Source organism: Apus apus, chromosome 3 (genome assembly GCF_020740795.1).
Source record: "Apus apus isolate bApuApu2 chromosome 3, bApuApu2.pri.cur, whole genome shotgun sequence".
NCBI lineage: Eukaryota > Metazoa > Chordata > Aves > Apodiformes > Apodidae > Apus > Apus apus.
This window is the reverse complement of record NC_067284.1, coordinates 110,707,902-110,728,587: the sequence shown is the minus strand read 5'-3', so window position 1 is coordinate 110,728,587 and position 20,686 is coordinate 110,707,902. Positions and strand designations below refer to the sequence as shown.

General features: G+C 46.5%; 2 protein-coding genes across 8 annotated transcripts in view; one reads left to right on the top strand and one right to left on the bottom strand.

The window, feature by feature from the left end:
* The window catches only part of FAM228B (family with sequence similarity 228 member B), a 29,074-nt gene extending 19,500 nt beyond the window's left edge, over positions 1 to 9,574 (top strand). Inside the window, exons 3-8 of one of the 2 annotated variants that reach the window (XM_051613657.1) lie at positions 3,018 to 3,092; positions 3,732 to 3,932; positions 5,662 to 5,739; positions 6,336 to 6,423; positions 6,529 to 6,667; positions 8,132 to 9,574. In XM_051613657.1, the coding sequence (XP_051469617.1) occupies positions 3,018 to 3,092; positions 3,732 to 3,932; positions 5,662 to 5,739; positions 6,336 to 6,423; positions 6,529 to 6,667; positions 8,132 to 8,195 (645 nt within the window). In that variant the 3' untranslated portion in view covers positions 8,196 to 9,574. The remainder of the gene's footprint in view (positions 1 to 3,017; positions 3,093 to 3,731; positions 3,933 to 5,661; positions 5,740 to 6,335; positions 6,424 to 6,528; positions 6,668 to 8,131) is intronic. The other variant, XM_051613658.1, reaches the window with a different exon arrangement.
* ITSN2 (intersectin 2) overlaps positions 9,199 to 20,686 on the bottom strand; it is an 83,323-nt gene continuing 71,835 nt past the window's right edge. For 5 of the 6 annotated variants that reach the window (XM_051613642.1, XM_051613640.1, XM_051613644.1 and 2 more), the window contains 11 exons: positions 18,874 to 18,995; positions 17,881 to 17,987; positions 17,061 to 17,244; positions 16,152 to 16,250; positions 15,069 to 15,236; positions 13,975 to 14,187; positions 13,126 to 13,247; positions 12,482 to 12,564; positions 12,243 to 12,326; positions 11,760 to 11,933; positions 9,199 to 10,661 (listed from right to left, as the gene is read on the bottom strand). In XM_051613642.1, coding sequence (XP_051469602.1) covers positions 10,504 to 10,661; positions 11,760 to 11,933; positions 12,243 to 12,326; positions 12,482 to 12,564; positions 13,126 to 13,247; positions 13,975 to 14,187; positions 15,069 to 15,236; positions 16,152 to 16,250; positions 17,061 to 17,244; positions 17,881 to 17,987; positions 18,874 to 18,995 — 1,514 coding nt within the window. In that variant the 3' untranslated portion in view covers positions 9,199 to 10,503. Of the gene's footprint in view, positions 10,662 to 11,759; positions 11,934 to 12,242; positions 12,327 to 12,481; positions 12,565 to 13,125; positions 13,248 to 13,974; positions 14,188 to 15,068; positions 15,237 to 16,151; positions 16,373 to 17,060; positions 17,245 to 17,880; positions 17,988 to 18,873; positions 18,996 to 20,686 lie in introns of those variants that run through there. The other variant, XM_051613645.1, reaches the window with a different exon arrangement.

The window sequence follows — 20,686 nt, the reverse complement described above, 5'->3', positions numbered from 1 at the left end:
TTTACTCTGCCTCTTTTTATCTCCTCTGCACACAGAAGGGAGGAAATCATGTCAGAGGAAGTGCCCCCCAGCCTGCCATCATGCTGAGTGCTGAGATTTTGTATTGCTGGTTTTGGGAGCCATCCTACAGGGGCTGAAAACAGTACAATAGAGGACTGGGATGTTGTGAGCACTGCGGATCTTTTAGTTTTCCTGGTGTCTATGCAAAAAAAAGAAATCTCACAAAGTTATGCAGGAGGGAAGGACAGTCCTTGGTAGCATGTGCATTAAACTGGCTTCTTTCCTTGCTTTGCTGTGTCCTGGATTACACAGCAGAAGTGAGGAGTTTGCATTTATAGAAGCAGTTGGAGTGAAGGACACGAGCTGGCAGACTTGAGGAAGGAGATTTTCAGACCTTGACTGGGTGAGGCCCTGAGCAAGCTGGTCTGTGAGGTTGGCTGTTGTTCAAGCAGGCAGTTGGACTAGGTGATCTTCAGAGGTCCCTTCCAATGCTGTCCTGTGGGTTCTGGCTTTCAGTCAGACAAGACAGGAAAGTGTTTTGTGAGGAGGCAGGAACATGCAGGCAGGTGTGTCTATCAGTGTATAAAAGCAGGGAGGATGAAATGAAACAAAGCTGGGAAGACTTCACCTTGAACCAATGGTAAGAGATTTGAATCTACAGCTTAGAGAGGTCAGCTGGGGGTCAGACAGCATCACTGAAGTGCTGGGTTGGGCAGAGTGAACTCTTAAAAATCACCTTACACACAAGCAAAAGTTGCCACCTTGCACAAATACCTGATCCAGAGAGTCTTTGTAGATTCTTTTAAGTAAATTGAAAAACAGGTGTTTTTTTTTTTCATAGCTGAAAGATCTGGCTGAAGAATATGGAGATCATTATCTCTGCAGAAGTAAACTTTTCTTTTGGTCTGCTCTCGACCCAAGTAATTCTGTGAACAGGTTGTTGCCTGGAAGCAGCATCTCTGCAGTCATCTGGAATAAATAGAGGTTTCAGTGGAGGTTCCTGTAGAGGGCATCCTGCCTCTGTGCTTCTGCTCTGTTACAAATCGATCTAGATACACTGGGGCACCTACAGTAGAGGAGCTGGAATTTTCTGGCTGGAGCTCAGGGTCACTGCATCAGCATAAGCTTCATCTGGTAGAAGTAACTTTAAATCCGACCCAAATGGAACCATCCCAGGGGTGGAATGCAGGGGTTATTTGAAAGTGGCTTTTATGTAACTGAAAAAGGCACAAAGGAAAGAAGTCAGGAGGTGGAATTTGAAATGTTTCCAAAGCTGAAAAGCGTTCTGGAATAATTTGTGAATCACTTTGCTCTTTGAAACAGAATGAACTGTCTGTTGCTCACGGAGGTGAGTTACTGTCAGGGGGAGTACTGGGCTGCAAACCTGCTGCTTCATCTCTGCCAGTTTAACTTTACTGGGGCAGAAAAATGCTGCTGAATCAGCACTTTGAAACAAACCTCAAGAGGAATTCTTTGTTTGGTGGGAATTGTAAGAAAACTAGGGGTTTTGTTGCTGTTTATACAATACTTCCATACATTTTTGAAGGTTGGATTGTTCCTCCCAGACTAGCCCAGCAGTGCACACTGTGCATAGCTCAGAGTCCCCAGCTGCCCAGAGTTAGGTGTCCAAGGCCTGTGAGAGAACATGATCAGCAAAGGCCTTGGCAGGTGGGTGACTCTCTGCACTCCTTCAGCTGTAGATTCTACTGTGAAGAACCAGAGTGTAGGGGAAACCCAGGATATTTGAGTGTAATTGAGCTCCCATGGGCCCTGATGGGATGCATCCACAAGTTTTGAGAGAGCTGGCAGATGTTATTGCTGGGCCACTCTCCATAATCTTTGAGAGGTCATGGAGAACTGGAGAGGTGCCTGAGGACTGGAGGATGGCTAATGTCACTCCAGTCTTCAAAAAGGGCAAGAAAGAGGACCCAGGGAACTACAGGCCAGTTAGTCTCACCTCTGTCCCCAGTAAGGCGTCAGAAAAAGTCATTTTGGATGTCATCCCAAAGCAAGTGAAAGCAAAGAGTGTCATTGGGAGAGGTCAGCATGGATTCACCAAGGGGAAATCATGCTTGACCAATCTGATTGCAAACGATGGCGTCGTAATTGGCTGGCTAGATGAGGGGAGAGCAGTGGATGTCATCCACCTTGACTTCAGCAAGACTTCTGACACTGTCCTTGAAAGTGTTGGAAAGTTGCCCAGTTCTCATGGACATCCATACCTTTCTTGGCCCTGGTCCATTGTACTTCAGGTAGGTCTTTGAAGAGGCTGAACTTTACATTCCTGAAGCCTAGTTCCGTAGTGAACTCCACCAGTTTGTGGTTACTACAGCCAAGTTTGCCCCCAACCTTCACATCCCCAACAAGAACTTCTTTGTTTGTTAAAACCAGGTCCAGCAGCACACACCCCCTCACGGGTTTCTCAACCAGCTGCATCAGAAAGTTGTCATCAGTGCTCTGCAGGAACCTTCTGGACCACGCGTGCCTGGCTGTGTTGCCCTTCCAGCAAATATCAGGGTGCTTGAAGTCCCCCATGAGAACCAGGGCCTGTGATTGTGAGGCTACGTTCAGCTGCCTGTAAAAGGCCTCATGAACCTCCTTATCCTCATCAGGTGGCCTGACCAACAGGAGTGTCCTCCATGTTACCCTGCCCCTTAATTCTCACCCATAAGCTCTCAGCACCTTCCTTCTCTCCTAGGCAGAGCTCAGTACATCCCAGGTGATCTTCCCAGACACAGAGGTGAGGCTGACAGGTCGGTAGTTCCCAGGTTACCCCTAGATGGTCTGGACTCCCTGAACATGTACATTCCAGTTCTTCCAACACTCTTCTGCTACAGTTAGCCTAACTATTCAGAGCACGTCTCCCAAGGATTTGCCTGCCAGGGCTGTTCTGTCAGCTGGGTTATGGTATCATGTGCCTTTAATCACAACACAAGTAATTATTATGAATTCAGAAGTAGTTCTAACTCCTACTCAAGTCCTGCCTGTACTGCATGTGTTTGTTGATGTTTTGTTAGGCAGCACCTGCTGAAAGTCAAGATGTCATTGCTGCTGCTCAGTGCATCTTGGACAGAGAATACCAGTTTGGGAGGGTAAGCAGTGGTATCTTCCTTATTTGCTGTGTGCTTTCCTGCATGTCTTTTTTTTTTTTTTTTTCCTCTCTCCATCAAGTGGTTCACAAGAAAATGTCATTTGTCTGTGTTCTTGGATAGCTAAATTTAGAAGTACAAGTTTCTGGCCCCCTCAGTCTCCTCGGGAGACTTTGGTGCCTTACCTGCCTGCTTGCACCTGACATTCATTTTCTGGGTTTGATTAGATGGTGATGATGGGCCTATGAATAAAGTGCAGGAGATCTGATCTTGCAGATTGCCAGTGCTGCAAGGAGAAGGTTCATCTCCTGCTGCCTGTCTTGCACAGCCTGGTGCTTATCAGCCCCCAACTCTGAAGTGATTTCAGCTCACTAACCTGGTGGGGAAAAGTGAATGATTTTCTGCCAGTTTTGTGCTACAGCTTATAAAAGAGAGGGTCTGAATGTCAGAGCCTGGGCAAGGGAGAGCTTGGAGCCAAGTGCTGGGAATGGGAGAGAGGGAGAATGAGGAAGAAGGGCTGGAAAACAGGGCACTTGCAGCAGTGACCAGGCAGAGCAGGTCAGCTGGGCCACACAGCTTCATCCATGGGCTCTTTGACATGGGTGGCCAATAAGTTGTCTGGGTTTTCTTTTCCTTACTCAGGAGGTGGAGAGGTATTTGAGGCACAATGATTTCTTAAATCTGAGAAAGAAGGAGTTGCTGTACAAGAAATGGCTGGAGAATGTTTCAGAGCCCCTGCTGCAGAGAATTATGGAGAAAATGGACAGCCAGTCAAGTGAAGAAATACGGAAAAGGAAAGAAGAGCAACTCTCTCTCTATTTAAACTACTGTAATAAAACAAAGGTATTTGCAAGAAGTAAATTTCTGTAATAAGTAATGATAGATCAAGGGGTGGCACTGAAACTCTGCAGACTTAGGGCTTGAAGCTTTCCAGGGACAGGAACAGGAGACAGGGAGTGTGGCTGGTGCTTTCTGTTTGGGCAACTGCCAGATCCTGGGGAGCAGAAGCCCTGGCAGAGGCAGCAACTACCTGAAAGAAGGTTGTAGTGAGGTGGGGATTGGTCTCTTCTGCCTAGTAACAAGCAACAGGACAAGAGGAAATGGCCTGAAGTTGTGCCAGGGGAGGTTTAGGTTGGATACTAGAAGAAAATTCTTAATCTTAATGGTTGAATCACCGTCCCTGGAGGTGTTTGAGTCATGTAGATGTGGTGCTTAGGGACATGGTTTAGCACTGGACTCCACAGTGATAGGTTAATGGTTGGGCTTGAGGATCTTTAAGGTCTTTTCCAACCAGAATGATCCTGTGAATGTTCACACTCAGCAGTATCTAAAACCCCACGGAGCTGCCCAGGTTCTTGCTGGGTGCCTGGGAACAGCACAGGCCCCTGGGGCCTGGCTCACTCACCCATGTGAGCACCTTCAGCATAGGCACCTCTCAAAGCTACTGCAGATCCCACTTTTTTTGGGTTTAGACTCATCTTGCAGCACTCCTGAACCGTTCAGGTTAAAGTCTGGGTTTTCCAACTCTCAACTTGAAATCACACCCACAGATTGCCAAAAAGTGCTATGTAGGGCTGGGGCCTAGAGGGCCATGGGCTGAATGCTCCTTTCCTGGCACCCCTGGAGAATCATCTGCACAAGAAAGCTGAGATAATTTGCAAAGTTTTGGAAGACTTACTGAGAGTACTAGGAAAAAGTATTGAATGTGCTTGCTGTGTTCTTACTGTTCTTAGGGCATCACTTGTGGCCTCTGTTTGGTTTTTTTACTTGCATGTTGTGTTTTGTCATCTGTATCTCTCTTGCTTGATGCAATGTAGTCCTGGCTTATTGGCCAAGCACAGTGCATTATAATTTGGAGACAAATGGTTGTAATTCACCTTTCTCAGCATCAGGCTTGTGTCAACCTCAGTATCTGTGCAGCTGCTTGGCAGCCTGTTCTGTCTGGTGTTCTTTGGTCTTGGCATAAATAGTGAACACCAGGTAGTGGTACTTGCTGCAGCTAACTCTGGTCATGGGGCACTTGAACTGCAGACTATGAAGTTTGTTGCTGGCAGACTTCTTGATGAGATGTAGCTGTGGTCTGGACCATTAGGATGGGTTCAGGTCTTTACTGCTGTATATAGGTAGAAAAACATGCTCTTGACCTAGACTTGAAGCTTGCATCTTGTAGACTAGTAACTTGCCTAGGGTTATGGCTGGTGGGGGCTTCTTTCTTTTTTTTTGTTTCTTTCTAATAGTTGTTTCCTTCTCTGTCAAAACATTTTCCTGTTTTCTTGCCTGCCCTAGTTGTCATTCACATTTTAGCCTGTAATGATTTCTGGATGCTTCGATAATAACTTATCATGTATTTATGCTTCTGATAAATTGAAATGGATGGAGGAACTTTCTGGTTGCACTTCAGTCACCTTCCTTCTGAGGTGCAGTGTGTGAAAATTCAGGAGTCCTTTCCTCCACCACCTCTGGTGATGTGCTCATACCATGCCTGTCTGTGTGATACCTGGGCTGGCTGCTCTCTCACTGTTGTATCACCAGTAGCTTCTGAGGTCTGACCTTCTACCTGCTTCTCCTGCAGGGCTATGTGGCTTTGGAATATTATAACCCATCAGAGTATGATCCATTCTTCCTGAAGACACAGACAGACTGCTGGAAGGTGTGATGGTTATTTGTGCTGTGGGGTTTAGAGGCATCCTTTGACCCGCAGGAAGTTAATGGTTAGAGGTGGAGGGTCTTACTGATGTGCTGCTGTGGGGTTGGTGCAGAGCAATACATTCTAATCTCATGAACTGAATCAATATGGGTCCCACCTCCTCCTGCTTTTAACCTGAAGAGTGTTTGAAAATGGTTTTAGCTGGGAACACGGCTTGGATCCATACTAGGCCCAGATTTGGAGGCACAGTGGGCAATGGCAGGGAGCAGGTTTGTTTTTCCTCATCTCAAATTCATTGTGGCAGGGTGGGAAGTGTCCTTTCTAGCAAGGGTTGGTGAGTTCCCATGCAAGCTGGGTGTGTGTTGATCCCATGTCTGTGGTCTAACTTCACAGCAGTGTTGAATGTGTCGAGCCCTGCCTTAAGGGCTCAGGGCCCTCCAGTCTGTGCCTCATGATTTCATTCATTAAAAATGAGGCTGATGCTCCTTCCCTGCTAACCAGCAGCACCTTGACCTTCACCTCTGGCTTTGGACTTTTGAGGCTCTCTGACAACGTGCTTGTCTTGGTGCATAAGCCTGAAATTATTGTCTCTGTCACAGGTTTCAATACCAGCACTCCAGGATCCTCTGTTAAAAAGCATTCAAAGGAAGTTTACTGAGACTGGCGTTATCAAGCAGTGTGAGACAGGTATTTGAAACAACTGGTGTCCCTGGGGAGTGCTTCACATTGGGGGGGCTGTCCTGGTGTGTGACAGCATGTGCTCACACGAGGCACTTGTTACTTTCCCACCAGGAAGACCGTGCTCCAGCAGGGAGCTGAGGAATCTCTTGGAGCTGCCGCTGCTCCCTCTGAGCCGGCAGCGTCTGGATGCAGCCGAGTGGCTGAAGATACCACACGCCTACATTGCCAGTGAGGTTCGCCACACCAAGAGGTAGGAGAGAATTTGTGTGTTGAGAGAGAGGGAGCTGCAGTTGGACGAGGCCTCCCCCCTGCTGGGCTGTGCAGCGGAGTGTTTGCTAGAGCTTAAATTTCGTGGTGGATTCTGCTTTATTGTGTATGTCTCCTGAGAAGGGAGTGTTGGCGAAGGGAGAGTCTTCAGGTGCAGAGTGAACAGCAGGATGTATTGAAGTGGAGCACTGATGGTCAAGCTGAGCCTTGAAATAAAGTGGTTTGTGGTGGGGTGTCTGCTGTGTTTTCTGCACACAGCCTGTCAGCCAGCCCTACACCTCTGGCCATGGAGTGTCTCCTGGGTGCTTTACTTAAAAGATCTGAGAGGATTTAATGTTCATATTTGCTTTGTGTTTTGGGGTGGGTTTTTTTTTCCTATTAGTATCTAGATTTTGGCAGCAGAGTGAGGTTATATTTGTATCACAGAATGGTTGAGGTTGGAAGGGACCTCTGGAAGTCATGTTGTCCAGCCCCTTGCTGGAGCAGGGCCAGCTAGAGCCAGTTGCCCAGAACCGTGTCCAGATGGCTTTTGAGTATCTCCTAAGATGGAAGCTCCACTCTGGGTAACCTGTGCCAGTGCTCTGTCAGCCTCACAATAGACAAGTGTTTCCTGATGGTCAGACACACCCTTCTGTGTTTCAGTTTGTGCCCATCACCTCTGGTCCTGTCACTGGGCACCACTGAAAAGAACCTGACTCCATCCTCTGTGTACCCACTCTTCAGGTGCTTGTACACACTGATGGGATTCCTCCTGAGCCCTCTCTAACCCGGGCTAAACTGTCCCAGCTCTCTTGGCCTTGCCTCATGTTTGCTCAACCTTTGACTGTTGAGATATGGTGTGCATCCTGGCTCAGGCCTTGAAGGAGGGAGCTACAACCAAGGTCCATAACAGGGTTTTTTTGGCACACGGGCTGATTGGACTCAAGGTACAGCAGAGATCACTAATGGTGAACTGAAAGGAGCAGGGGTGCAGCTGCTGAAGCTGGCAACACAAGACCAGCTGTTCTGCCCTGATGGAGAAGTATTTGGGACCAGTGAAGAGTGTTTTTGTTTTTTTTTTTTTAATTTTAATGTTGTTTTTCTGAAGTCCCAGTGCTCTGATCAACCCCTTTTGAGAGCTCTCTCCTCTGACAGTGCAGTACACAACACTTGAGGGGAACTCCTGCTCCCCAGTGACAAAAACATGAGAAGTCTGATGGCCTCTTGAATCTTCTCTCCCCCCAGCCCCTGCCCTGGAGTTTTATGCCTTTGACTGGCCCAAGCCTTTACTCCAGCATGTTTACAGCAGTTATGGGATAATGGCACATTCTAGAAGGAAAACTGGTCGCAAAGGCAAACATTTCCTGAAGTGTCTCAGTGTGGGAAGGAGCTCGTGCAGGAAGCTGTGCTGGGCTACAGCAGCCATCACACTGCATGGCCTGGCAACTGTTCTTTCTTCTGTTTGCAGGCAGAAAGTCACTGGGCACCACAAAGATGGGAAGAGCCAGGAATGTCACCTGCCCTTCAGCTGACTGCAGCAGCAGGCACAGCCACCAGAAGGTACCATTTGCAGAACGTATGTTACATCTTCTGCCAAAGCAAGTAGTAACTGGCCAGGACTGCTGGCAAACTGCAATAAACTCATTGGCTCAAACCTGTGGTTCTGAAGTACAGTTACCCAGCAGCCAAAGAGGTGTGGGAGATGCTGTTCCTGGTATTTCCAGCTCTACGTGCCAAAACCTACTATTTTAGCGGGTTTAACTTAGGCTTAGCTCTACAAAGACAGTGCTGATGGTCTCTGGTTTACAGGGTGGTGGAATCTTTGGATTGAAAAAGGTGAACTGGTGAGAAAAGTTAGAAGAAAGTCTGGTCTGCCCCTCTTCTGTGCAGGGCAGAATTCGTATGTTATGCGCAGCTCTGAGTCTGCTCTATTTCATGTGACAAGGAATGTGAAGCAGCAGGCAGAGGGCATGGCAAAGCCTGCAGAATTTTAGCCACAGATGTTGCAGTTTTGCACGAGGTCACCTTGAGATTGTAGAACAAACCCTCTCTTTGAATGAGGAGGAGATGCTCCTCGTTGTGTGCGTGGTCAGCAGATGTGTACAGAAGAGCAGCTTAGGAAGCACTGATGAGGAAATAACGATTTGGTTTTGGTTGTCCAACACTTTATCAGCACTCCCATAGTCAATGTCCTGCAGAAATACTATTTGTGCAAAATCACATTTGGCTGCTAAGAGGTTGTCAAAGGACTCTCTCCTGGAGGCAGGGTGGCAGCAGTAAGTCAAATTCAACATCCAAATGGAGTGTTCTGAGGGGGCAGGACATAATTAGGGGAGAGGCGAGGGTTGTTGTACAAAATGTCTGGCTCTTTTGTGAGAGCCAGAGCTGAGCAGCAAACACTGCTTGTGTCTGGTGCCAGCGTCGTTCCTCTGTCCCTGCACAGCAGCTCTGGTGTCACAGCCTGAGAGGAGAATCTTCTCTCTGCGAGTTCAGGAAGCTCCAAACTCCCCCTGTACAGACACAAACTCTCGAGAGTTGCCAAGATTTAGTTTTATTTAGGATTAGAAATACTGAACCACAGAAAACTGTTAGCAGTAACAGAGGTGGTTGGCTCAGCCCCGTGCCAGGAGGCTGCGCAGATGGCAATCGCTGTGACACTGGCAGTATCACTGCACCCATGGAAAGCATGCCCTGCTTGTTCAACAAAGCATTGTACTTCAGGAGGCAATAAAATGGTTGCAATATATCAAACCCATTGGAAACAAAAACTTTTTTTTGGGACCATCTCTCATTTTGGTGCCCAGAGAAGATGTTTGCTCTCAACCCACATCTCATTTCACAGATCCGCGTCGAGGGGACAGCTCCCCTGAGCAAACTTCTTAAACTTGTAATAAACTTTTCTTGAATTTAATCCTGCAAGTTCTTCTCATTATTTCACATTACCCTGTACAAGAAAATATACTTTTATAAAAACCACTATGCATCAATAAACATCTGTAGACAAATTACATTAATAAACTTATATTTTACTCTCTATATACAAGTTGGCAATGTCAAAGCTTCAAGATTCACATGGAGGTCTGGCAAGACCAAGGAAATGTACACAAATAACTTATATTTAGGGAAAAAAAACCCCAAAACCTGAAGACTATTTTTCCACATTACTGTGGGTCACAGTATTTAAAATATTTTTTTTTTCTAGTTATGCTTCACAACCACATTGTCTCAGCAGAGAATGACTCAAACTGAAGCAGAAAGAAAATCAAGTAGCAGTTACTGATTTCAGTGCAGAGCTAAGTCAAGTAAAGAACTACACTTGATATCTTTAAGAATATACAATATATCAGAGACTTCTGCAGTGCTAACTAAGGCTTTTTAAGCATTTAATCTTTAAAACTATCATCCTCAGACGGGAAGATTCCAGTGGATATCACTCTTCAGATTTCAAATGGAATGATTCTAGTGCTGAGCTAAACCATTCCTCAGTCTGTATCTTAGACTAAGTGGTAAAATATACATACATCTTGATGCCACATTTCTCCTTAATACTTCCTTCTGGCCCTGAAAATGGGAACATTGGCATCCAAACCCAAGATATTCCAACGTAATAAAAAGGCACTGAGCTACAGTACTGTACATACAGTAACACTTGTGTTTGCATAGATCAACAACTTTGAACGCTCAAGGAACTAAACGCAACCGGTAACGGGAGCAGCAGGAACTCGTGCTTAACAACCAGCAGGGGGCAAGAAATCTTCTACCGAAAAAATGTTCAGGCTGTGTGTCAGCTTCAGTTGTCCTTCATAAATTAAAAAAATGTGTTCTTAGAGGAGTGTCTTCTTAGAGGAGTGGTTTCTGATCAAAGAGCTGCAGGTCAAACCGGACCCAGACTTCACCTGTTGGAACTTCATGCAGCAGCAAGTGTTTAGTTGTGGGGCCTTTGCCTTCTTGTTCTGTTCTGATTTTTGCTACTGGGACTTCAGTGCGACCCAAAAAATCTGTTGGGGAAAGGAATAGGGAATTTCATTAAGCAAAGACGTTAAGCTTAGAAAATCTGAGTGTGTCAGGTTAGGCAGCAATGCTACATGGGGTGTGTTCAGCACATTGCTCCCGAGCTCCCTGTTTGCCCAGTCCTCAGCCTGGTGCACCTCAGCTGGCAGTCACCAAAAAGGATCTGCTTAGAAGACAAAAGTGCTATGGAATGAGGATGGAAACATGTCTCTATGTCACAGTTTGATCGTTACAGTTCTATGTCAGAAACACAATTTTAAGTTTTCTGGCTTAGAGCTGGAAGGCTGGGGATGAGTGATGGAACCTGTTCACAAAGCAATGGTACAATGAAGACACTTGAAAAATTCAACTATTTTGGCTCAGCTTCTATTTAGGCTTATATATCATTCTTGGCACAAGAACAACGACCTTGAACTATTGATTACTGCCACTAGTAGGATTACAGTCCTATTCAGAAATGATATGCCTTCTTTGTGGCCATTTCACGAACATCTTTGGGTGTGTGTGCATTGAAAGGTTTACCAGGAACTGGAGAAACAACAGACTCAGCTGTCCAACAGGAGAAGCAGCCCAGCAAAGTCACATTACCTCACAGGAGGAAAGGCTGAGCTATAATTACACACAGGGCAGCTCAAGTCAATAATCAACTGGGTGTCAGAGCCCTGAAAAAGCACTTAACCTTTTAAAGAATACTAGAAGCTACTGACTGCCAAAAACATGTTCAGTTTCCAAGCAAAAGAAAAAAAACAGCTTATAAAACCGTTGCTGTGCAAATACAACCTAGCATCTCATTTTCAGGCACCTATAGTGAGAAAGAAAATCTTCTGCTTTCGACTCTGTCTCCCCAGTCTGACAAAAAAATAATTCTGTGTCTGATAGAAAAGCCAGAGTGAGATCAAGCCTGACTACTCAGAGCTGTTGGCTCTGGAAGGCTACTGGACCTTTTGAACAAGGAAGCATTGTTTTTACACAGCATTTCTCAGGCAGCAGTCATACCTACGGGCTCTTGGGACTGCTGGTGAGGAGCTGTGTACCCCAAGTCACAAAAACCCCACTCTCTACCTAAATCACATGTTCCCACTTACCGTCGGGTGAGAACTGATCTCTGTCAAACATGGTGATACACAGGACATCCTGATACAGATCCTTAATGAAGAACTGGCAGTTGAAGTTCCACTTGGGGTTCAAGGTGTCCTGCATGGTCCTCGTAGTGTAGCTCTGAGAGCCCATGCTGATTTCACAGTAAGGGTTGCTCTTCCCTAAACACAGAAGAAGCAGTGAAACACCTCTGCAGTGCAGAGACCTCCCTCCCCCTCTGGAGGGTGCTTGGACACACATCGATGCTGCTGTCAGGTGATGTGGGCCCGGCAATCCTTATCTCCTAGAGCAGCACAGAGCTGGTTCTTCACTCGGTCCCCTGCAGGGGCTAACTCATTCAGAATAACGGCCAACTTGTTCAGAAGCTCTAGCTGAAACCACTGTGTTTCCCAAATCACCAAGCTTCTCACAGCCAGCCTTTTCGAAGGATCCAGGAATAAAAGGGACTGGACACAATGTCCTTCACTCACCGTTGGGCTTGCAGGCCTTCAGCTCTGTCGCTTCAATCACGTGCACCATCAGGCGTCCTATTCCTGAGGCCTTCTGGGAGCGAGCTGGGAACAAAGCAGGCAAAAAAAGAAACAGATTGGTTAAAAACTGGCAATAGATCTGAAGAGGGAGATCCTACACAGCCACTGGGGCATCCTCCAGAAAAGACCCTGCCCACGTGTGCAGGTGGATGAGGGGCAAGGACAGAACTCAGGGGTACCTTGATAAGCCTTTTCACGTTTCTTCTTCTCAGTGTCAATGTACTGCTCTGATGCTGCTTTGATTTTCTGGACCCAGGCAGTGCTGCAAAAAGCAATCCCTATGGTCAGGGTCACACCAGAGGCAGGAAATTCCTCAGTTATCAGTGACTCTACCCCAATCTCTTTTGCCACTTCCACCCCCCCCCACTGGGTTTCAGAGCCATCACAAATCAAGTTAGTCCAAGGACTAAAAGCAATGGAGTTTTTTGATTTATTCTGATGCCACATTTCTACATCAGCATAATACATGCAAGTGCAAGTGCATTGTTTTATTAAAGACTTCTGGGGCACATTAAACACTGGCCAGGATTGGGAGGGAATCCTATAGGAAGTATCCTAGGGGACCCTGGACTTTGCAGCCCTAAACTACTCTCCTATATGACTGTAACATGGAGGAGCACGAGATGTGACTCCGGATTTCCCACACAAGCTGAACAAAATCAGAGAAAACTCGTGATTCAAATGACAGCTAAATGAGTTTATTTCCTAACTGACAGACTAAACCCTGTTCTTGAACTCAGAGACCCTCTTGTCTGCTGACTGGAAACACAGCCAACAGGCACCATCAACACGTTTAGCTCAGATCTGTATTTTCACTACTCACCGCTCATTAATGTTGTCGGTTTTAAGTGTGTAAACTCTGTCAATGTGTGATATGTGGAAAACTGGCTCATCACTTGAAGGGTCTGTGGGCAGCTTCACTAGGACTTCATTGAGGAAAACAGGCTGAAAGAAAAGCAAACATCTTTGTGGCAGCGTCACCCTGACAATAAGCAGAAACTCTACAAGGATGTTTCAGTACATCACTTTAGTGTAGGGAAAATGGAAGTTGTAGGACATGGGATGAACAACCAGATCCCTGTATAAAGAATGTGAGAAAGGACTGAGAGAAAAAACTACTCTGGCAGTACATCCCATTCTGTCTTCTGGGATGAAGAGCTTGGTGAAAGGGGCAGGACTGTGTAAGCAGACCTGCAGTGTGGAGCTCGGAAATCCTGGGAATCTCCCAGGTTCTCTGTCAGAAAGCAGCCTGGATACTTCAGCTTATCTCTGCAACTCCAAAATGCTGAGAACATGCCCTGTCTGGATACAGAGACTGAAGTTTTGCACCTTTTACTGTTTTCTAAAGAAGGACAAGTATTCTCTTCTGGGTGCAGAAATTTGTGTAAAATCAAGTCAAGGCTCCTGCTTCTGAACATCCCACTCATCTGCTCAGGCAGGATGTTATTTCTGACCTTTCACTCCAGAGAGGACAAAAGTGTTTATTAAACCCTGTCCTTTTCCAGCAACTAAGCCAATGGCATCCATGCACGTTGGCTGCCAGTACACACCCACATGACAACAAGCCATCAGATGGGACCAGATGGCCAATCCCAGCAGGGAGAAGAGCATTCCTCACCAGAAGCCAGGTCCCACTGGATCAACATGACTACGGGCACCTTGACTCACTCACCATTTTGTACATTTTGAACTGGGAGTTGGATTTGGGGCTGAACAGTTTATCAGAGCCAGAAGAGACAAACTGTTTAACCATGTAGGTGAGCAGGAGGAAGTCATTGAAAAGGAAGCCATACAGCTCCTTGCTGCTCTTGGCCTTGTAGAGCTTGCCACTGTGCAGCAGCTTCCGTGGTCCCAAGCAGTTTGTGAGGGAGTTGAACACCGGTTGCTAGGAGAGACAAAACCCATTAGTAGCAGAGACTTAATGCAGACACCAGTTCCTCCTCCTCTTCACTGTGAAGACTGCTCAGGCTGTTCAAAATCCTCTTCTGTTTGGTTTCATTCATTCAGTTCCAAACAAAGAGAAGGGAAATTGTTTTATGATCTGCCATGGTATCAACACTACTGCTAACGTCAAGGAGATTTAAGCCCCACCAACAAGATACACAGGAGTTAGAGCTGATGAAGGTGTTTATCTCATGGCCACCTCTCTGCTGTCCAGAAGCTGTTTCAGAAGAGCCTGCAGTGTCTGCAGTCAGGTCACCTCTTACAGGTGCACAACTAGGTGATGGAACTAGGACAGACCCTCTGGGCCTGTCAAGCCCTGGTTAGTTACACAGCCAGTGGAGAACTGTCACAACATCTCATTTTGAAGGCTGTCCTAAAAGGTACAGGAGTCTGAACCCCACATACTTTTGAGGATCTAGAAGTGAGGGTTTCTGTGCGCTTTCTGTGTGAAGGAAAACCTTGGGAAACACACTAAGTGAAATTCCACGTAGCAACACCTGACTTAGCCCAGAGGCAGCACGAGCAGAACTTGATCAGAGTTGTTTCTGTTCATTTGACTGTTTAAAAGGTATCAGTTTTAAGCTGATAAACCAAGATTTCTCCACTGCCAAAATGATGCAAAACCAACAAGATCTCATCACACTATGGCTGGAAGCAGAATTTAAGAAAAGCTTCTCTGTCAAGAGCTCAGCAGTGGATCTCATTCCAGTAACAGATGTGAGCAAGGACTCCCATTCCCTTCCCCCCCTCCCCCCCCACCCCCGCAAGACTTTCTGAACTGACTCAGCGAAGTCTCTGCTGTAGAAGGATCCTCGTGGCTACCTCAGCAAGACCCTCGCACTGGACGTGGGACTGAATCCATTCCAGCCTGTCCGAGTTCTCCTTCTCGCGCACCCCCTCGTTGACTTGAGAGCAGAGCTCCTCAGCGCGCTCCAGGGCCAGCCTCAGGGTGCTGTGGTCGGGGTGGTTTTCTGGGGTGTTCTCTAGAATCTGGTACGGATCCAAAAGGGGAGGAAAGAAGATCACAATGCAGGTCACAGAATCACAGAATCTCAGGGGTTGGAAGGGACCTGGAAAGACCATCCAGCCCAACCCCCCCACCAGAGCAGGATCACCCAGAGCACATCACACAGGAACGTGTCCAGGTGGGTTTTGAATGTCTCCAGTGAAGGAGACTCCACAACCTCTCTGGGCAGCTTGTTCCAGGGCTGTGTCACTCTCAGAGGAAAGAAGTTCTTCCTGATACTCACATGGAACCTCCTATGTTCCCATTTGCACCCATTGCCCCTGTCCTATCCCTGGACATCACTGAAAAAAGCCTGGCTCCATCGTCCTGACACTGCCCTTAACATATTTGTAAACACTGATGAGGTCACCCCTCAGTCTCCTCCAAGCTAAAGAGACCCAGCTACCTCAGCCTTTCCTCATCAGGGAGATGTTCCACTCCCTTCATCATCTTTGTGGCTCTGCACGGGACTCTTTCAAGCAGTTCCCTGTTCTTCTTGAACTGAGGGGCCCAGAACTGGACACAATACTCCAGATGCGGCCTCACCAATGCAGAATAGAGGGGGAGGAGAACCTCTCTTGACCTACTAACCACCCCCTTTCTAATGCACCCCAGGATGCCACTGGCCTTCTTGGCCACAAGGGCACATTGCTGGCTCATGGTCATCCTCCTGTCTACCAGGACCCCCAGGTCCCTTTCTCCTACACTGCTCCCCAGCACGTCAGCCCCCAACCTGCACTGGTCCATGGGGCTGTTCTTCCCCAAATGCAAGACTCTAAGGTCAGCACAGGGGCTCCTCCTCACACTGTCAGAGAAATCCTGGTTAAGGGGACAAGGCTTTTTTGCCTGCGATTTAACTCCAACGTTCACCCAGAGAACCTCACCCTGTGGATACTCACACTCTTTATGAGCAGGGGGTAGCGGGTTATCCTCTGCATGGGTTTCAGGAGGAAACTGGAGAGGGGCATTCCTTTGCAGCGAGGGTCCAGGGCAAGTTTCTGTGGTGCAGCCCAGAGATTTAACAGAGACACCGCGTTACTCATCAAGAAACAGTTGCCTCACCACATGGAAAACTGAAAACTGTCTGATCAAACAGTTTTTCCAGCCATTCCAATAAATCCTAGAATTTGGAAAGCAAACAATACTTGTATCTAGAACAAACAGGAAAGCCAGTGCTGTCACTGTACTCGGATGCTTTGCCAGCATAAGCTAGAGGATCATTGTACCTGCAGACTCCTTACATCGAAAACCATTCCATCTTTTATTTTGACATTACAGGCCACTTGGGTTAAAAAAACCAACAAACCAAAACAATGAAAACAAACCCCTGATGATGTCAACAGCTCTGATGTTTCTCCTTTCATGGCCTTGAAGCCCCCACTGCAGTGTGCCAGCCTCTGACACTGCACAGCTCTGGTCCTGGCTGCAGCATTCAGGCACACTGCACAGCCCACTGCATTACAGGCATGTTCAGATTTCAACTCCACAGACCCCTGCCCCTTCTGACAGCAGGAATTCCTGGGAAGGTGCAGACATGGGCACTGTAGTTTTCTGGGGCTAGTGTTACACTGGAGTAATGAGCAATGGAATGGGAAATGGAGTGATAAATTGGCTAGAGAGAAAGACAGGTATGTAAATAAAACCCACACACTGTTAACCACGGTCATCAGATAAATACACCTGGGAGGGTTCTTAGCTATTTTTGGAAGATTTTACTCTTCTGGGTTATTTAGATCTGGTCAATGCTGGTTAGGTGGGCTCCTGTCATTGAGGAAAGGAGAAGACACAACAGCTACTGAATAAGGTACCTTTAAGTAGTCTTTGAAATCAGCATCTTCATCAGTTTTCTGCTGCAGCAACGAAGCTCCGTTAAGCTGGCAGCTGCAGAACCGAATGTAGGCCTGCATGTGGGAGAGCTCTGCTGCCAAGATGTCCCCAATCATCTGCACTGGCATTTTTTCTCCTCCTGTTTTCTTACGCACTCGCAAGGCTCTGAAGAGGAAAGAAATCACCATCCAGCTTTTGCTGCCAAGTCTGCGAGGCTGAAATCAAGATCCTTACAACATCCAGCCCCGAAAAGGACACAAGCCTGTGAGGCGAGTTCCCTCACACAGCAACGGGCACTTCCAGGAGTGCCGAGTCCAGCCTGAGCCCCCAGAAAGTCACCAGCACAACATGTTGAGCTGAACGAGCTGCCTGATGGGGCCTGCAGGACTGAGACTCTCCTTTGAGGTTTCTGGGACAAGCAGCATCAATCTCTACTTTCAACCAGCACCCCATCTCGATGAGTCATTAGCCAGCTTGTCTCTCCAAAGTTTATTTTTAGAGAACAGAAGGTTGCTTTGCAGAAAACTGGGAAGAACGTCTCCCGTGTGCATGCTTTTGTGTAGGCCCTATTTCTAAGGTGTTACAGCAAATGTGCATCTGGTCTTGCTGTTTATTTCCCTCGCTCTCAGAACAACTCCTTCTTTATGAGATAGTCTGAATGCATTTAGCTGTTCTGAATGCACACATGCACAGGAAATAACCAGCAAGGACAAAAATATTTACTATAAACCCAGAAAACTTCCTGGGGAAAGGAACAAGAGAATAAAGAGGAAAAACATGAAAATGTGAGTAAGTACTTACTTCAGTAACTTTGTATTTGACATGATGAGTTCCTTCCAGTTAACAAAGATCAGCCCCATCTCTCCTTCTGTGAGACAGCCAGAATCAGCCATTGGTTTTTGGAAAACCTGCAGTCCAAAAATCAGAAAGATGAGCAATTCTGCAGAGATAAAAGCCTCCTGTTTAGCCTAGCAGTGACTTTGCTTTTTTGGTATGCTCAGTGTCCAATTTCTCAGAAGTTAAAAGTGAGTATTTACTGGCACTTGTGACAGCAGCTGTCACTATTTTTCCAAAGTGGGTGACCTCATCTTGACACCATAATCACCATTTGTGAAGCAGGGATGAGCAGTGGGGCCTGCAGACTGACTGTTCAGCAGAACATGCCCATGATTTTGGGAGTCAATTGCTACGCAAATCACACTGACACGTCACACCTATCCCCAGACCCAGAGCCCTCAGTCAACCCCTGTGCAGAGCTACGGCTCCTTTCAGGGACCCCTGGCATAATACCCCTGGATGGCAGAACATCTGTGTAACTCAGTCTATTTAACATCTTTAACACTTCACCACAGAGTTGTTTTATGTGGAGAGGTCAAGTGAGATGCCCAAGAACACCTAATGCTGCCCAGTGCCTGCCCGGCCTAGTGAGGTGGTTTTGCTTCTAGAAATAAAATCAGAAAATAAGGCAAACGATGCAACTTTTATGATGCTTCTACAGCTTCTGTCATGAGCCTGTGCAGCTCCGTGAGACACCCCGAGCCCAAACACCTAAGAACAAGACTTGGAAAACAGGAAGGTCCCTGTAAGACAATGACTGTCATAACGTGATGTTTTTGCCTGGTGGACAACCACTAACATTTGCTAGAAAGGGAGGAGCTGACACAACCTCACTTTCTTCCTCTAGCATTTCACGGTTCATAAAAATCCCTTTATTTTTTTTTTACTGTTTACTGTTACTCAGCAGGCCAGAGGTGTTCTTTTTCCAAATGCATTTTCACATCCAAGTCATCTCACCTCTAAGACAAGCTGCAGATCGTCCATGTACCTTTCTTCCGTCTGAATGAGCTCGTGAATGTAGCCCTGCCTTTTCCTCTCCATTGGCTGCATGGTGTCCAGGCTCTGGAGATCAGCACACCCTACAAGAAGGAAGCCAGTACTTTAGATCCCACTCAGGCCATCAGATCTGATGAAGTGACAGAACTGCATCAACAGACACCAGCCTACAGTTCAGACTAGAGACACAGTGGTTCGCTTTACAAACCCTGTCCCCAGCAGCAGAAGGTTTCAGAACTGGAAATTTTGATTGATCCCCCACGTCATTTCTTAGTCTGTCACTATTTTATTTTTTTGAGCATCCTTTGTTCTTGCACTGTGATGCTGAAAAAGAATTCCTGGCTTCCTGCCACTCCACTTCTCTCATGATTTTCCTCATCTCCTTTTCTGCCAAAGCGTTTCAAAACTGTGTTTTTCTCTTACCTTACAAAATGCCTTTTGGGAGATGTATCCATCTAGAATGTGCCTGGATGTGACTTAAGACACTGCACCTTTGATCTCCACCCCATTTCTGATACACTCTGCCCTGGTTATTAATTCATGATACAAACCACGGGAACAAATTTGTAAAGTCATAATGCATAATGTTACAGTTGTGTAACTTCAAAGTTGCACAAGCTTTTTACGAAGCAAAATGAGCCTGGAATATGTTGAATTATTTTATGCATCAAGTATGAACAATCAAAATCATGCACAGGAACACACAGCCAGTCAGTGACACGAACCCCAGGTTTTCTGTAGTAACGTGCAGACCCCAGAGCTTTATGTTTTCTCTACTGCACATGTTAGTAAAGATGACATCATTTGACATTTAGTAACCAAATCAAAAACTGGTAAAAACAAAGTGGTAAATATGTTTAGAAGGGTAAAGGGGAGAGCACAGGAAGTCACACCCTGACCCCTCTGTGAGGAGAGGACTGTGAAGTAGCAGGGTGGGGGGAAATAAGAAACAATGACAGAGCGTTTGAGAACATACATCCATCCCTTGATGTGATGGCATCAGATTTTAACACAACGTGCACTGGGGATTTTGCAGGATAGCAGAAAGGATGTTGCAGGGACTCGTTTCGATCCAGCATTTCTAGAGGAATGGTCCTTTTTGAAAGCTTACAGGTGTGATGAAAGGCAGCGTGGCCCACGCCACGCAGGGCTGCGTCCCCCTCGTCACCCTAGCACATCTAGGACAATAGAATGTGACTGCAGTCTATCCACGGCCAATGTGTATAGATCTGTTCATGGGAAGGCTGCTCTAAATAATGAAATGAAGATGAGTTAACAATAAATCGGGGGGTGGGAGGGTTGAGAAACAAGAAACACTGAACATTTGGCTAAACTTGATGTGACAGTGAAGCTCACGGGGCTGTGCCCTTCCTGCTAGACAGGCATCGAGCTGCTCTGAAGGAAGAGCGACCTTCAGCAAAAGAGAAACTCTTGTCAAATGAGGTTTTATGATACCATTCCAGGTATTTTAACAGGGAAACCCTTTGAACAACACAAAGAAGTAGAACAGTAAAGGGAATAGCTAGATCAGGACTTTTCACTTCTGTGTTGTACCCCTAAGGAGGATCGCAGATCTTAGGCTTTCTGACAAGATTTGAAAAAACGCCACTTTTTATGAAGAGGTCTGGGACTGCAGCTCTTTTGATTGTGCAGAATTCTGCTCCTGTGCTTCTTTATTCCCAAAGTTACAGTCAGGCCAAAATTATATGAGAAAAAGGAGTAAAGTTACAGATCAAAGTGATTCCTGTGAAGTTGGGTATCTCAGTCTGTCAAG